The 15,433-nt window shown below is 44.9% G+C and overlaps 3 protein-coding genes and 1 pseudogene across 4 annotated transcripts; 3 read left to right on the top strand and 1 right to left on the bottom strand.

Annotated features, from left to right (window-relative positions):
- The first annotated feature begins 1,091 nt into the window (after positions 1-1,091).
- LOC133894955 (uncharacterized) lies at positions 1,092-6,073 on the top strand. 2 transcript variants are annotated; one of them, XM_062335157.1, is made up of 7 exons: positions 1,474-1,614; positions 2,661-2,784; positions 3,275-3,369; positions 3,471-3,584; positions 3,995-4,705; positions 4,791-5,004; positions 5,113-6,073. In XM_062335157.1, the coding sequence occupies exons 3-7, from the start codon at positions 3,298-3,300 to the stop codon at positions 5,643-5,645; spliced, it is 1,644 nt and encodes a 547-aa protein (XP_062191141.1). In that variant the 5' UTR covers positions 1,474-1,614; positions 2,661-2,784; positions 3,275-3,297; the 3' UTR covers positions 5,646-6,073. The 2 variants fall into 2 exon arrangements, with proteins under 2 accessions (XP_062191140.1, XP_062191141.1); XM_062335156.1 differs by lacking the exon at positions 2,661-2,784 and having other exon boundaries at positions 1,092-1,614.
- A 125-nt stretch (positions 6,074-6,198) lies between these two features.
- Positions 6,199-7,433, top strand: LOC133894956 (heavy metal-associated isoprenylated plant protein 26-like). Its single transcript, XM_062335158.1, has 3 exons — positions 6,199-6,761; positions 6,845-6,926; positions 7,029-7,433. The coding sequence occupies exons 1-3, from the start codon at positions 6,750-6,752 to the stop codon at positions 7,187-7,189; spliced, it is 255 nt and encodes an 84-aa protein (XP_062191142.1). The 5' UTR covers positions 6,199-6,749; the 3' UTR covers positions 7,190-7,433.
- A 785-nt stretch (positions 7,434-8,218) lies between these two features.
- Positions 8,219-11,973, top strand: LOC133895139 (formin-like protein 9; annotated as a pseudogene).
- A 116-nt stretch (positions 11,974-12,089) lies between these two features.
- LOC133895731 (dihydrolipoyllysine-residue acetyltransferase component 4 of pyruvate dehydrogenase complex, chloroplastic-like) lies at positions 12,090-15,068 on the bottom strand. Its single transcript, XM_062336227.1, has 6 exons — positions 14,086-15,068; positions 13,812-14,003; positions 13,635-13,722; positions 13,465-13,535; positions 13,282-13,365; positions 12,090-12,415 (listed from the first exon to the last, which is right to left on the bottom strand). The coding sequence occupies exons 1-6, from the start codon at positions 14,977-14,979 to the stop codon at positions 12,311-12,313; spliced, it is 1,434 nt and encodes a 477-aa protein (XP_062192211.1). The 5' UTR covers positions 14,980-15,068; the 3' UTR covers positions 12,090-12,310.
- Between the last annotated feature and the right edge of the window lie 365 nt (positions 15,069-15,433).

Raw genomic sequence — 15,433 nt, 5'->3', positions numbered from 1 at the left:
GAAAATTCAATAGCATGACGATCTTAAAGGAGCTGGACATGGCTTGAGAATAGGAATAGCCTAGCTCACAAGAATTTTATATATATATATATATATATATATATATATATATATATATATATATTGCGAAGAATTATATATATGAATGGTTGCGATGGAAAATGGCCTTGTATGCAAAACTATCAACACTTAGAAACAATCCATCGCAAAAAACATGGCATCCATAAATCCATGATGTTTCGTCCCTGAAAGAAAAATAATTCATGATGCCTACTTTATATTTTGTTTAATACCATAAAGTATAATTGGCCCATAACATGCTTCAGGTTATCTTTTTTTACTTTTACGACAAAATACGATATCCTCTAAGGACATTTTTTATAGTTCGAATGTATGAATGCAAACAGCCCAATTCAAGTAAGATTCACACATGATTTCTTCCTTCCAAATGGCTTACCAAACATGTTCAATGGAGGACAACTTAGGGCCGTTTGGTAGGATTCCAAATTATTTCATAAATGTTTCAGTTCCAGTTTCTTTCTGCAAATAATTTTCTGGTGAAACATAATTATTTTGTGCAATCGTTTCGCTAGTTGGATATATTTTAAGTATCAAGAATATGACAGTTGTAAATGAGAAGAAAGTGATTTAGAAACGAGAAAAAACACCTTTTGCATATTTCTCCCTTCAATGTAAAAGAGAAACGTTTCTCCCATCTCAGATTAAAATCTCTTGCCAAAACACCGTTTGGTGGGAATTCCACTGATTCTGATCAGAATCCAAAACGTTTCTTGCTGCCAAATACATCCTTACTTTTCATTAGAAACTCAGCTTCTAATATATACAATCTCGAACAAATACCTTAGGTTTTGGTTAGAAACATTCTCACACGAGATAGATTTCAAAACTCAGCTAAAGTATGGCTAGAAAGTATGATTTTAAAATTAGAAGGTCAAAACTAGTCCCACCTATTTTGACCCAAAAATTGCAGTAAAACCAAAACTCCCGTTTACCAATCCCAGAAAATCTCTAAGTCCATTCCGCAAAAAGCACCCATCCTTCTCCCTCCGTTAAAAAAACTTTCCCGTTCTGAATAAGACCAAATCCCTCCCCGTCCTCTCCCTCGCTCACCCCTTACTATTCTCCACCCAAATCTGACCCTCCCCGCAATCCACCTCGTGCGAGGTCTCAACCGACGCGACGCGATACGCACCACACGCGAGCCGAGCCGAGCCGAGACGAGACCCATCTAGGGTTAGGGTTCCGCGGCGGCGGCCATGGACGAGACGGCCCTGGCGGCGGCGAGGGGGATGTGGACGCAGTGGGAGGAGGTGGCGGTGTCCAACGACCGGGGCCGGCGCCTCGTGCACTACTTCCTCCGCGGCGCGGGGGAGGAGAGGGAGCTGGCGGTGGTGGGGCGGGAGCGGAGCCCGCGGCACATGTCGTACGCCGTGCAGGGGCGGTTCCTCCGCTCGCTCGCGGCCGCCGCGGGGGCTGCGGCGGTGGCGCCGTCGCCGTCACGGTCGCCCGCGGCGGCCGGGGCGGAGGGCGGTGCCCCGAGGAAGTTGCGGTCGAGGCGGGAGGTCGTGGACTGGCTGTCCTCCCTCGTTTCCGGTAAGATTTGTGTGCTTTGCTGGCTTGTTCTTGTGATTTGGTGGTAGATTTGGGACTTCGGTGCGGGGGCTTGCAGCGTTTGGTCCTGGTTTTGGCTCAGTTTGGTCCTAGGGAGGGGAGGAGTCTATGTTTCTGTCGGTTTTGCGTGCGTTTTGTGTAAGAATTTGGTTTGTAAGGTCGGATTTAAGGTGCGAAGGAAGCCGCGCTCGTGTTTCTGCTCCGCTTCTGCGCATGCTATGCGTTTCATGCCGTGGAATATTAGAGTTTTGGCGTTCTGGATTCCTTGGCTGATTTGTTTGGTTCCTTGGTTCGAGGGCCGCGTTTCGGATTTCTTGGCTTACCGTCGGTTGATTTGTTCATTTGGATTTGAGCGCCTTTCTGGTTCCTGCGTCCCCACGATTTCCCCCAAAATTTGCGTTTTTTTAATGCTATAGAATCCATTTAATCTTCTGTTCATTCTATCTTGCGCGATGAGCGGATCTGTTATATACGGTTCGATTCCATGGACTAAACTGCTCCACTTTCTTTTCTTTTGGGGCTTGCGGCGGCTGGGGAGCTTAAGATTAGGTTGAGGGTAGGGAACACGGATGCTTTACTTCCATTTTTTTCTGCGGCTTGCCTGATTTTGGCAAGAAAGACGTCGTCTTTTTCGTGTTTTCCCACTCACAGATTTGGGCATTCTGGAATAGAAACATGCTGTAGTTTCTGTTCTTATTTACGGTTAGGTTGCTTCTCTTGCCATGTTCGGTCTGATTCCTGTCTAGTTCTATTTGGAAGAGGAAGATCTGTCTACTCTGCTATAATCATGTTTTGCCCTTTTAATATTCAGAAAGCGATTGCGTTCTTCTTGATTAAACCGGACCCGAATGGCATGTCTTTCGGTCTCTTTAGCTAGTGTTCGTGATCTCGTTGGGTTTCTGTTTTTTTGTCAGATCTGGTCTGGGTTCCTTTGCAGTTTCTTCTAGAAATGCCTACAATCTCGTCCGGTTTGTTCAGTAATAATTTTGTTGCCTGCGACGAAACTCATACCTTCTCCTTGTCCATAGGATTATGGAGAGTACAGGTGTGACTCAGTGGAAGCCGCTGCTGGTTTCCTTTGGGCCAATTGCGTAACCTTGCATTTGGTAATAGAGATTAACGAAGCAGCAGCGTGAATCTAAAGTCGATCAGGTGCCCTTTTGATCTTCCCTTCTGTGGCCTCCCCCGACGTCTCAATGGAACAAATCCATAATTCCATTTATACATGCTTCAAACATACGCTGAATGTTTCTGCGGGAAAACCTCCAGTTCTTGTAGTAGTATCAACTAATTCTAGTCGAAATGCATTGTGTGGCCTGCGACTCCGAGTGTATAAGCAACACAGGGCATGCAATATTTGTAGTATAGATACATAATATCCCTAAAATAGTAAAATGGAAAGTTACTAAAAAATAAATGTGCTTTGAATCTTTTGGTTGATCAGTGGTGGCGATCTGTGGTTTTCCTTGTTCATTCTCTTTTTTCTTTAGTTCCTTATGTTTTTTCTTTCTTTGTTTTGTTTGCTGTGCGGCTTTTGTATTGGGTGGAGTTTTTTGCTTGGTTCCATACTAAGGTTTCAATTGAAGACTTTCTATGACTGACTCGCTTTGGTGATTTGCTTATTGTGAATGCCGCTTTGCAGGTTGTAATTATGGTTCCCCCTCAATGGCTAATAGGTTCAATGGCAGTTCATATGATGACAATGATGTTAACTGCACTGAAGTTATTGCTTCAAAGGTACATAAATATTTTGGAGTAACATCTCTCCTTTCTTATGTGCCAGAAACATTTCTGATAAATCCCCCTTCTCTAATGCATATTCTCTTACGTCTACTCAGGATGTTTCTTCTAGGGAAATTTCTAAAGATTTCACATGGTTAGGAACTGCATGGCATTGCCAAAAACGACGGAAGCACTACAAATCTTTCTGCCGTAGGGGAATCACTATTTCGGTATGTCCGCTCACTTATCACTTTCATGTGTTCTTTCTAATACCATACATGTAGAGGCTTACATAAAATTGACCATCAGAAAAAATGTGCACATTCCTGAATATTATATGGACAGTTTCATGAGATAGAAGTGAAAGGATTTTGTTAAAGAGAAACGTATGGCATTTCATATTTAGCTTTTACTTTGTAACATATGATGTTTATTCTTTTGTTCCTCTTACTGTGATGTTAAGGAATGACCTTTTGATATTATAGAAGGCTGAAAATAAATGAAGATTGAATGTTAATATTAATTTGTTAATATCATAGAAGGTTAAAAATAGATGAAGGTTGAATGCATATATTAATTACCTACAGCTTAAACTTTTTAAGGTTGAACCATAGTTGACATGTTCCTGCTATATTCATAGGTGCATAGTTTTGTATACATCATGAGTGAAGAGATGAAGAGACTCATTGCCTATGTGGAGGATCTCTATGAGGATACAAATTTATACAACATGGTCAAGGTACGATGGTTTGACAAAGTTGATGAGGTTGGTGCTCCGTTGCCCATGGATGTTGATGACGCAGAGATTTTCTTTTCTCTTGGTCGTCAAGATCTCAGTGTTGAATGCATTGATGGATTGGCTACAGTCCTGAGTGCTCAGCACTTTGAGAAGTTCAAGAGTGGCGCCAAATACAGTTATTGGCAACCTTATCTTTGCCGCTGGCTGATTGACAATGATGAATTCAAGCCTTTTGACATCACCCAGCTACAAGGGTATTGGAGCCAGGAAGTACTTAGGACCATGTTCAATGCATCTTCCTCTCTGAAGGTGCGTTTCAAGTTCACTAAAGCTGGACCCAATTCAGATGTTGGGCAGAAGAGGAAGCGTGATGCATTGAACGATGATGCTAATCCACAGATGTTCCTTAGTTCTGGTGCATCCGGTTCTGATTTTCTTAAGGATGCTCTGGATCACAAACACTTATATCCTGGTTGCCATGCTGAAGTTCTGTCACAAGATAGTGGTATAAGGGGCTGTTGGTTTAGATGTTTGATTTTGAAAAGGCATAGAGATAAAACCAAGGTGCGCTACCTAGATCTTCAGGATGCTGATGAGACAGGAAACTTGGAGGTGTGTTAAATTCATTTCTCTGTACTTACCTTTGTTCAATGCAATGGATTCTTGAACTGAACTTTGACCTAATTTTACGCTGCAGGAGTGGGTTATGCTAACAAGGGTTGCTAAACCTGATCACTTGGGCATACGTTCCCTTGGACGGCCAATGGTTCGCCCGCAACATGTGCAAGACAGTAAGGCTCCATTTGTCTTCGATGTTGGAGCCATTGTTGATACATGGTGGCATGATGGCTGGTGGGAGGGAATTGTATTGCGGCAGGGAAATCATGGACGTCTACAAGTTTATTTTCCAGGTAAATGCTCCAAATGATTTCGTGCATGTGTATGTCTTTCAAGATCATTAATGGTGGAACAATGTCAGTATTATTGAATCTCTGTAACTTTTGTGTTATGTACCGCAGGAGAAAACCGAGTCTCTGAGTTTGGCGAAGATGATTTGAGGCAGTCCCTTGAGTGGGTTGGTAGCAAATGGAATCCTTTGAATGAAAGAAAAGATATCGCAAGCAAACTGTGTTCAACTACAAATTGTGAAGGTGAATATTTGATTGGCAAACAAATTTCATATATAGGTAACAAATCTCCAAAACCAGAACCGCAAATGGAGGGCCTTCGATTTGACGAGAGGTGTGATGACAAATCTTTCGTCAGCAAGATATCACGTGATCAAAAACGTGTTCTCGCTGATCTCACAAATGATCTGAAGTTTGATAACCTGAAGTGGAGGCCTAGAAAGCGGAGTAGAAGATCTGGCTCAAAAAGGCAGTCGGACACTAGCAGCGGGAGCAGCAGCCAGGGATACATGGAGTCGTCCAGCCCCAGTGGAAGTTTTGTGCAGCTTAATTCAGCGCCTGATGAGGAAATATGCAAGAGCAGTGGAGAACAGCGTTTTATGGGTGTCCCAGTGCAGGTTTCCAATCTGGTGATGTCCAGATGAAAGCCAACTTATGAGCATTCGAAGGCTAACATGTTTATGCTCTTCCTTTCTGGAGTTCACCAGCCTCGGTGAGATGTTATTTTGTGCATCCCCAGGTTATTTTGTCAGCACTGCCAGGATCCAGATCTTGGGAGTTTTGAAGGCTCGTTCCCTCTGATTTCTTAGATGTCACCGAAGGAACAGAATACTGTTTGTATTTATGACTGACCTAGACAAGTTCTACCTGTTCTCTATAACATTCTAGGAGTTCATAGGAGCTTTAACTAGTCTTGTTTAGTAGGGGGAAGAATGGCTGAGTTTTGTTTACGGTTTCTAGCTTTCCTTTTTTGACAATCCAACTGTTAAGTTTGTTCATCCAGTCTTGTAGCTGCAGTGCGTCTTGTATAAGTTACACTGAATGAAAGCATAGTGCTTCTGTTATTTCCAAATTTCGTGCTTTCGCCTATACAGATATTTGTTGAATTCTGGTATTCAATTGCAGTAGGGTTTATTAGGTGGCTCGTGGCTCTAGCTCTGAATTGAAATGATTGTGAAATGTGAATGGTTTAGTTCAAAGTTGCAGTGCTGTTGTTGGAAAGTCGTGGTGGAATTGTTTGGTAGGAAGAATCTAATCCTGGCCTGAATTGGTCGGTTTGACAGGTTTGGCTTTGCTGATATTCTTGGTTGCCTATGGTATTGCCGTTCTTGTTGCTCCAAACAGGACGGTTTAACCGGTGCACGCTCGAAAAAGTCACTACTTTCTTGCCGTGCTAATGTTCACATCGTGTCTTGAAGGTTCCGATGGTGCTGTCTGATCATGCTACGCGCAAGAGTCCATCGTCGCAAGGCAGGAGGAAAAGGACCACCCATTCGTCCGAAGGCAGCCAGGCAGCCTACGTCGTTGGACAAGAATCTGATTCCAACAACCTCATACACTGAGGTTGCCTAGACAAAGCAAAAAAGCTAGGTATCAATCCAAATCCTCTTAACCCCATCTGCCCTCTCTTCCCTGCAAACTTCCGAGTACTTCTACGGTTCCACCTTTGCTGGCCCCTTTGAGGACACCTTCGTCGGCGGGGCAAAAGACGTTGCCGTCGCTGCCCGGCCTGTCCAGCAGGGAGATTGATGAGCGACAAGGTAACGATGATGGCTGACGGTTATGTGCTGCCACTTGAAGGAGCTGGAGTTGGGAGTGACTGGTGTTTCTGATGTGGCTGCAGTTCTACTGCATGACCGTTAGGATGAACATCGACTGCAACGGGTGCTACCAGAGGATCAGGAGAGCTCTCCTCCACATGCAAGGTCAGGAACCCATCTCTATGTATGCTTCGACATGCGACCAAGTGACCAAACACATGATCTGCTCTTGATTGGTGACGTTGTGTGCCTGTGGCGTGTGTGAAGACCTGGAGAGCCACCTGATCGACCGGAAGCAGCACCGGGTGAGCATCTGCGGCGCGTTCGTGCCGCAGGACGTCGCCATCAAGCTCCGGAAGAGGACCAACCGCCGCGTCGAGATACTCGAGATCAAGGAGGTCGACGCCGGAGCCGGCCACCGGCCCTGAGGGAGCGACCGCCATGCATGCATCCGTGCCGGCGTGGCGTTGCCTGCTTGCTTCCAGTTCTCACGCCTGGAGCCGTCGGCCCCGTGCGCGGTGCACTGGAGCTAACGCTGGGCTGTGAATGGCTTTTAGCCTTTGCTCCTTGTAGCTGAGACGATGTAAGCACAAGTCAGCTATGAGAGAACATGCAGTCTAGTAACTCCCTGGCCAAAACAGATGACGTCCTATGACGCTCGTTGAGAGATGATTGACCTTAGTTGTGCAGTGCTGCCCTCGGTTCGAAACTGATTTCGTCCTTAAAATGTGACCAATATTTTACCACACTCCCTACATTTTAGGAGCATGTGAACAGACACGGGCGAGGTTTCTTCGTCACCGATTTTAGAGGAAGCTTTGCGAGGAGACAGGCTAGCCCGACAGAGGAGAGGAGGTGGTCACAGGCAGGGTGCCACCGGCCGCGGGCGCTGGCATGGGTGGGAGAATTTTTTGCAAAAACAAACGTATGAAATTTAGTATTTACCATATTTTACGTAAAAAAATAAGTTTGTCACATGAAAATGATAACGAAACCATGGTCAAATGCGTGTTGTCTGCCCTGGACAAGAAGCAAATCGGACCAAAAAGCAGGAGGAACTCGCAGCTTTTCACGATACTGTTTTGCGTCGATGTATGCAGCGGCCAGCAGAGCTCAATATGTAGCTGCAGAATCCATTTTTCAGTCAAATTACGATGAGGTTTGGTAGGAACTGCTTCGCTTGATTTGAGGACATCTGTGCCCCATTTCGCCTTTAGTTCGGTGGTTCACTCTCCTTTCCCCCTTTTTCGTGCTATTTGTGGCAAGAAAAGTGCACGGCCTTCACCTTAGAGAGTTAGAGTACAGTGCGCACAACGGAACCCAACAACGCTACCGGTAGCCCACTAGCCTCCGGAAGGACAAGCAGCGCCAACCATCCAAAAGGATCCACAGATCACATACTCCAAACAAACATAAGAGATGAACACAATAGCAGAGTAACAGATTTGGTACCGGCGATGATCACGATTGCAATGACCGGCGAAAATGTCAGGATGATAGTCAGTAAGGAAATCATTGAGCCAATCAGCAGTTTTGTCGCGGTGGCCACGGGATTCAGTCACCAAAGATTCAGAGCGCTGGTAAGTGAGACAGATGTAAAAGGAGCTGAAAGGTAATATAGCCGCCGCTGCTGCTATGCAAGCTCTCGGCAGGCACTAGCCATGGCCAGGGGTTTCTTGCAGTGGCATTAAAGCCCGCAGAGGTGGATGGGCGGCAGAGAGAACGAGCTCACCAGCTGCTGGCTTCCTTACGGCCTGGACAGCAAATGTGTCCGCACACACATACCCCCATTTTATCAGCTTTCACTCGCTTCCTCTTCCTCCTTTTCACAGCCATTGAGAGCTCGTCGTGAGACAAGGAGAGCTTCCCTTTTCTGCTGATTGATCAGCAGAGATTGGCGCGTCTTGTTCCTCTCTTCTGCCTCACTTGTGCTCCTGCTGCTCAACTTTGAGGTCCTGGAGGGGGCTCTCCGTCTAGCAAGCCGCAGTGAGAGGGAGGTCAGTGTCACTGTGGTAACGTGTGATGTCGGTTCCGGTTTTCTGTCCAGGTTCAGGATGTTGATAGGCTTGAATCATCATCGGTCGCGAGACCGAGACCGGAGGCGTCAAAGGATTTCTTCAGCTCCAGCTCCAGCACCAACACTAGCTCATGAAGCAATACCAGCACCAGCTCACCAGCTGAGTCACAGAAGAATGCCACTCAAAAACCACAGCCACATTGCCCCGGCAAGAAGCGTGGCACGCAAATTGGGAGGTTGAGGTCAAACCAGGCTCCCAAAAGTGGCCATTGTTGCCTTGGCTGTGGTTGGAGGCTTGGAGCATGCCTATTTGTTCTTGGAGTGGCCATAGCAGCAGTCTCAGTTAGGAGAAAAGGAAATTTCGGAAGGGCTGTTCAAAACCGTTCAAAGTATTTTGCAATGGATCAAGGGCTCAAAGATCACCTTGTGCTACCAGGAAGGTTAGTTCCCATCCCATCCCATCCCAGATCTGCTTTACCTAAGTTCTGTTGTGCAGTGCCAAGAGAACAATCCAATTCTCAAAGAATCTATAGAATCTAAGAGCTTATCCATTCTTACCGCTCCCTCAAAAGATGCAGAAATAATAATAAGCGACTATACCATGAAGAAGAACAGCAACTTGCAGTTTGATGAAGCTGAGTCTTTCCATTCCATACCTTGTTCTCATTCATCAAGTGGCTCCATTGTGGAGTTACCACTGCAAATTTGCGATAAAACCATGACAGATCCATCTCCATCTTCTCCACATGCAGATAATTCACCATCCAATTCATCATATCATTCACTATCGCCAGATTTTAGATCTCAGTCCTCTCCAAAGAGTCCAACTTTCACTGCTTCCACTCACGCCCATGTGAGTAACACTTTTTACAATCTTCCAGAAAATCCAGATGCGGGGAAAATCGAAATAAACTATCAAGAGACAGCAAAAACAACTGACACTTCTGGATCCATGGCACGTCCTGAAGCTCCAAAAGTGGAGCAGGCCAATTCAAAGATCAGGAATCCATCATCAGTATGCAATTCTACTTCCTATCATACAGAAACCAAACCTTCCGGAACAAAAACGGCATTCAGTGTGTCAAACGCAGAAGTCAATTTGGATTCCAAGGAAACCTCAAGGAGTTCAGCTGAAGGAGCCAGTTTCCAACCGTCCAGTGCAACAAGTATACTGAAATCACCACCACTGCCTCCACCGCCAAACAAACCTCCTCCAAGTCTTAAAGGGCAGAACTCTGGCCAGCCTCCACTGCCACCTCCATTACCACTTCTGACACAAGTTGGTAAAGATGGGTTACCCCTTCCAAGGTTGAAACGTTTGCACTGGAACAAAGTAAGGGCAGCTCCAAAATGCTCTATGGTGTGGAATGACATTCAATCAAGTTCCTTCGAGTTTGAGTAAGAGAACCGAAGGATCCCAATTACTAGATTGGCACCACATTGCATGGTATTACATCTTACAATAATCTATGTTATGCAGATTTGATGAGCAGATGATCAAGTCTTTATTTGCATACAATTTTCAAGGCCCAGCGAAAAACGAGGATGCCAAGAGAAAGACTCTATCTACCAGCAAACATGTTATTGAGCATCACAAACTTCAAAATACTACCATATTGTTCAAGACCTTAAATGCGAGCACAGAACAAGTTTGCAGTTCAATAACAAATGGTAGATTACATGATGTTTGAATTTAAATTTGTAAAGTAAATGATGACCAGATGAACTTACTCTCCTTTCTGAACTATCCCAGGTACTGGATTATCTGTACAACAACTAGAAGCCCTGGTCAAGATGAAACAACCAAGGAAGAAGAGGAAAAACTACTGGACTTTGATGGGGACATCGGCATGTTGGATCCAGCAGAGAACTTTGTCAAGGCCTACTAACAATACCAGTGGTTTTTTCAAGAATTGAGATGATGCTGTACAAGGAAAATTTTGATGAAGTTGCTCATCTCAGAATGTCCTTTTCAATGATTAATGTAAGTGGGGTCATTTTAAATAACTTATAAGATGGGAGTACTCTGCTAAAGCTACCTCTATTGTTTTCTAGGGAGCCTGCACTGAACTCAGGTCCGGCAAATTTTTCTTAAGATTACTTGAAGCAGTACTGAAGACAGGAAACAAGATGAATGTTGGAAGAATAAGAGGGGGCGCAAGTGCTTTTAGACTGGACGCACTGCTGAAACTGGCAGATATACGTGGAGCTGATGGGAAGATAACTCTCCTGCATTTTGTTGTTTGAGAGATGGCTCGATCACAAGGACTAATAGCTTCAGATAAGCTCTTGAAGCACCCAGATCTCGTCATGCCACACCAACAGGACAAGAAGAGTATTGGGAAATGGGTACAGAATTTGTGTCTGAGTTAAGTAATGAGCTTGGCAGTATCAAGAAGGTAGCAAGCATAGATCTGGATACCTTGAAAAGCTCAATCTCAAATCTATCACATGGACTAGCTCAACTGAGCCGGCTCATTGAGAAGGACCTTTCTAGCAGTGACAAGAACAAGAACTTCCTGCAGTGCATGAGATTATTCCAAATTTACGCAACGAATACCATGCAGGAACTCAAGGTTGGAGAAGCTCAGGTCCTACTCAATGTCAGGGAACTCACAGAGTATTATCATGGAGAGGTTGGCAAGGATGAGTCCAACCTGCTCCACGTATTTGCCATCATGAGGGATTTTCTTGGTTTGCTGGATAGGGTGTGCCGAGAGATCAGGGGCTCAAAGAACAACCAACCTCTGAATCTAGTCCTTACACTCAGGTGAATAATTTGATGTTCAGACTTAAGATTAGCCGGTTGAATATCAAGAAATTGACTGTTTGTGTGACTGTGTGTGTCTTAGCATGAGATCAGTTGGCATTAACAATAGACAGTTTGTGTATACGCAGAGTTGTACTAGAATGATGATGGATTTTGATTGGATGGTTTTTCAGTTTGTTGAATATACTCACAACCTACCAGTGAACACCTTATATGTTTTGCATGGTTCTGTAGCTACTGGTGATTGCTAACTATATATTCTCGTGTTTTACCAATAAGCTGCACAAATTCTAAACTCCAAAGACAGCGTGCCATTATACTACAAAATGAACCAAATCCATTTACATATTGGCCTAAGTTGAGCTTTTACCTTTTTATTTATGGTTATGATTGAAGCAAATGCACTGAGAACCAAGGGAACATGGGATTTCTACCATTGCTAAGTTCAGGAAAATATCAAACTTTCCAGTATATAAATGGAAGGGGGGCGGAAAGCATAATATGGAGAATACGAGTACTCAGAACTAAGGCAAACAATAGATTAGCAAACTATTCTACAATTATAATTTATTACTTTCCAAAATTTCCATGTATCAACAGTATAATCTCTATGACAACATTCAAAATATGAATAAAAACCAGTACAAACAGCTCAGGCAACATCATGTTGAATGCTCAAAGATACAGAAATTGGAGACCAACGATAGAACTCCAATTGGAATTAGACTAATGACCGGCACACAGATAACACTTCAAGAAGTCTTACAAAGTCAAGCTATCAGGATCTTCAATAACCTTTGCAAAAGTTTGCAGGAATGCTGCCAAATCAGCACCATAAACAATCCTGTGATCAGCAGTGACATTGACCTGAAGAAATGGTTGGACCAACTTAGTTATATGCAAATTTGCTAAACTTGTGTCAGCCAAGGCTGAATCCATCATGACAGTGTTTAGTTTTCTGCCAAATTGAAGGCAGCACATTCTTACCCCTATGCCCATTATGCAATAGACTTGTGGCAAACGATCTGTATACAAGAACTATGGCTCACTGCACTTTTGGCACAAAATTGTGGCAAATGCAGCAACCAACCAAAGAGATCCTAACTGGCAGCACTAGCAATATCTCCGCATAAAAACATCACCCATACATAACTCAAACAAAGACTAAAGGGCCTGCTAGGGTCACAGGAATTTCACAGGAAGCAATTCAATTCTTGTAGGAATAGGAGATTTTTCTTGCACCCCAAACAAGGCCCAAAGGTTTAAGTCGGGGTGCTTGCTACTCATGAATTATATATTTTTCCATTGCAAAGATTCATCTTAGGCCAGTAAATCTAATATCTATGATTTAGACAGAACCAGTGAATAATATCTATTGATTATAATCAACAGTCGTAATGATAACCATATTATCAGACATCTTATGTTAACTATGGCATTCGACCAAGTGAGATGATACAATGTATCACATTAACAAATACAGTTCATAACATTTATTAAAAACTCTTAGGATGTAGCGCAATCAATATTTCTTCAAATTGAAAACGTTATATGCAAATAGCTTATATTCAAAACAATCAGATGCACGACTAACTGATACAATGTATCACATAAACAACTACAGTTCATCAAACATTTATTAAAAACTCTTAGGATGTAGCACAGTCAATATTTCTTCAAATTGAAAACAGTATATGCAAATAGCTGATATAACAATCAGATGTACGACTAACCTGCATTTTGCTCTTGACACTAAAGAAACCATCTTTATCAGTCACCACTGTAGGTTTTGAGGCTCCAACAGCCATGATAGCTCCCTGCATTCATAGACACTCAAATGTCAGTTTTCATGCATTAGTAAAGCAATCACATCACAATTCAGTATCAACTAGGCAACAAAGGGAAAGTAAGCCCACCTGGCCAGGTGGAAGAATTGCATCAAATCGATCTACACCAAACATCCCCAGGTTGGACAGGGTAAATGTCCCTGCAAACAACAAAATCTTCAGGTAAGCACAATGTCCATGAACATCATGAGCTTTGCAACAGCAATCTAACACACCATACAAAGCAATGAGTTATATACCAGAGCTGTACTCATTTGGTTGGAGCTGTTTCGCACGTGCCTTCTTGACTAGATCCTTCCAATTTTGCGAGAGCAAGTATATATCCAGCTGCATTGTGCCATTTCATAAGTTGTTTAGTGAACTCGTGTGGCACAATTTCTAACTAAAGCCAAATTTATCACACAGACAGTACATACCTTATCAGCATCCTGCAGGACGGGTGTAATAAGCCCACCATCAATAGCGACAGCCACTGCAATGTTGATGTTACTGTTGTAAGTGAAGCTCTTTCCATCCTTGCAGCTAGAATTGACAACAGGGTGCTGCGCAAGCGCCATGGCTGCGGCCTTCGCCAGCAGCACTGTCATTGTCACTCCCTTTGACTTAACCTAACAAAACCAAATCGACGCATTCATCAACAAGCAGGCCAAGAAACAGAAGAGCATTCTCCAAATCCTCCAATGTCAGCACCTTCTCGTACAGCTCATCGAGCTTGTTGGTTAAAATAGGGTACCCAACCCTGAATGCCGGCACTGCCAGGCTCTCCACCATGTTCTTGCTCACGGCGGCCTGCATGGTAGTGAATGGAACGACAATCGCACCAGGCACCGGTGGGAGCACTGCCGCTTGAGGCACTGCCCCCACTGAGGGCGCAGCCACAGGTGGTGGTGGTGCAGCAGCAGCAGGAGCAACCTTTGGCTTTGGCTGGATGCCTGCGGCCGCCTCAACATCTGCAGGCGTAATTCGACCGAATGGTCCGGTGACAGTCACCTTTGCAAGGTCCACCCTGTGCTGCTTCGCTAGTTTCTTAGCCTGCGGCGTGGCAATGCCCTTGGTCCCTGCGACCACCGGGGCGGGAACAACCACCGGAGCCTCCGCCGGCCGCGGCGGAGGCGGGGGCGGCGTCCCGGCGACATCCGCCGAAGGAGGCGGCGCCTGCTGCGGCTGCCCCACCTTGGCGAGCTCCTGGGCCTTGGCGACGGCGAGGGACACCTCCTCCTCGGACTCCGCGAGCAGTGCGATGGGCGCCCCGACCGGCGCGGACTCCCCCGCGGGGACGAGGACGGCGGCGACGATGCCGTCGTAGAACGTCTCGACGTCCATGTCGGCCTTGTCGGACTCGACGACGACGACGGCGTCTCCCTTGCTGACACGGTCGCCCTCAGTGGCGGTCCAGGAGACGATCTTTCCCTCCGTCATGGTGGAGCTCAGCGCCGGCATGAAGATCTCCCGGATCTTGGCGCGCACCACCATCCGCCCGCGCCGTTGCCTACCGCGCGCGGCCGCCGCGGGTGCCACCGCGGCGCGGAGCCGCGCCGGCACGGTGGAGGCGGAGAGCGAGAAGGGTGCCGGGGACGCCGCCATTGGAGTTCTCGATGTCGTAGGCGGAGGCGGAGGCGAGGAGACGGGGTTTGGCTTGTTGGGTATATGGGTGGGGGAAGTGAGGCGACTCGAGCAAGGGCGGAGAAAGCAAGGCGAGCGGGCCTTTGGAAACTCCGTCGGAGTCACAAGCCGGGCCCAATGTCAATATTGCCTAGCCCTACGTCACTCACGATTTTTTTATATTTCTTAAATTAAATAATTGTAAAAATAGACGTTTGATTTTGAAAAATCGTATATTTAAACTTAAATTAAAAAATAATACGTTACATTTATCTCAAAAATTAAAACACTAAAAAATAGCATACAAAATTTTAAAAAATTAGTGGTATATAAAATGCTATGATGTAGCTCTCCAAATTTTCTGAAATTATTTATAATTATTTTAATAGTGTTTTGAATTTTAAGAGTATTGAAATACTTATTTTATTTTTTTAAC

Source organism: Phragmites australis, chromosome 16 (assembly GCF_958298935.1).
Source record: "Phragmites australis chromosome 16, lpPhrAust1.1, whole genome shotgun sequence".
NCBI classification, from domain to species: domain Eukaryota; kingdom Viridiplantae; phylum Streptophyta; class Magnoliopsida; order Poales; family Poaceae; genus Phragmites; species Phragmites australis.
This window is presented reverse-complemented; position numbering and strand designations above follow the sequence as displayed.

Excerpts from the sequence above, each read along its gene's own strand:
- LOC133895731 (XM_062336227.1), bottom strand. The coding sequence starts at position 14,979 with ATGGCGGCGTCCCCGGCACCCTTCTCGCTCTCCGCCTCCACCGTGCCG. Across the intron at positions 14,004-14,085 it reads TCGATGAGCTGTACGAGAAG|GTTAAGTCAAAGGGAGTGAC; the intron begins GTGCTGACATTG and ends TGGTTTTGTTAG. Across the intron at positions 13,366-13,464 it reads CAATTCTTCCACCTGGCCAG|GGAGCTATCATGGCTGTTGG; the intron begins GTGGGCTTACTT and ends CTATGAATGCAG.
- LOC133894955 (XM_062335156.1), top strand. The coding sequence starts at position 1,278 with ATGGACGAGACGGCCCTGGCGGCGGCGAGGGGGATGTGGACGCAGTGG. Across the intron at positions 1,615-3,274 it reads GCTGTCCTCCCTCGTTTCCG|GTTGTAATTATGGTTCCCCC; the intron begins GTAAGATTTGTG and ends GCCGCTTTGCAG. Across the intron at positions 5,005-5,112 it reads TCTACAAGTTTATTTTCCAG|GAGAAAACCGAGTCTCTGAG; the intron begins GTAAATGCTCCA and ends TATGTACCGCAG.
- LOC133894956 (XM_062335158.1), top strand. Across the intron at positions 6,927-7,028 it reads AGCTCTCCTCCACATGCAAG|ACCTGGAGAGCCACCTGATC; the intron begins GTCAGGAACCCA and ends GCGTGTGTGAAG.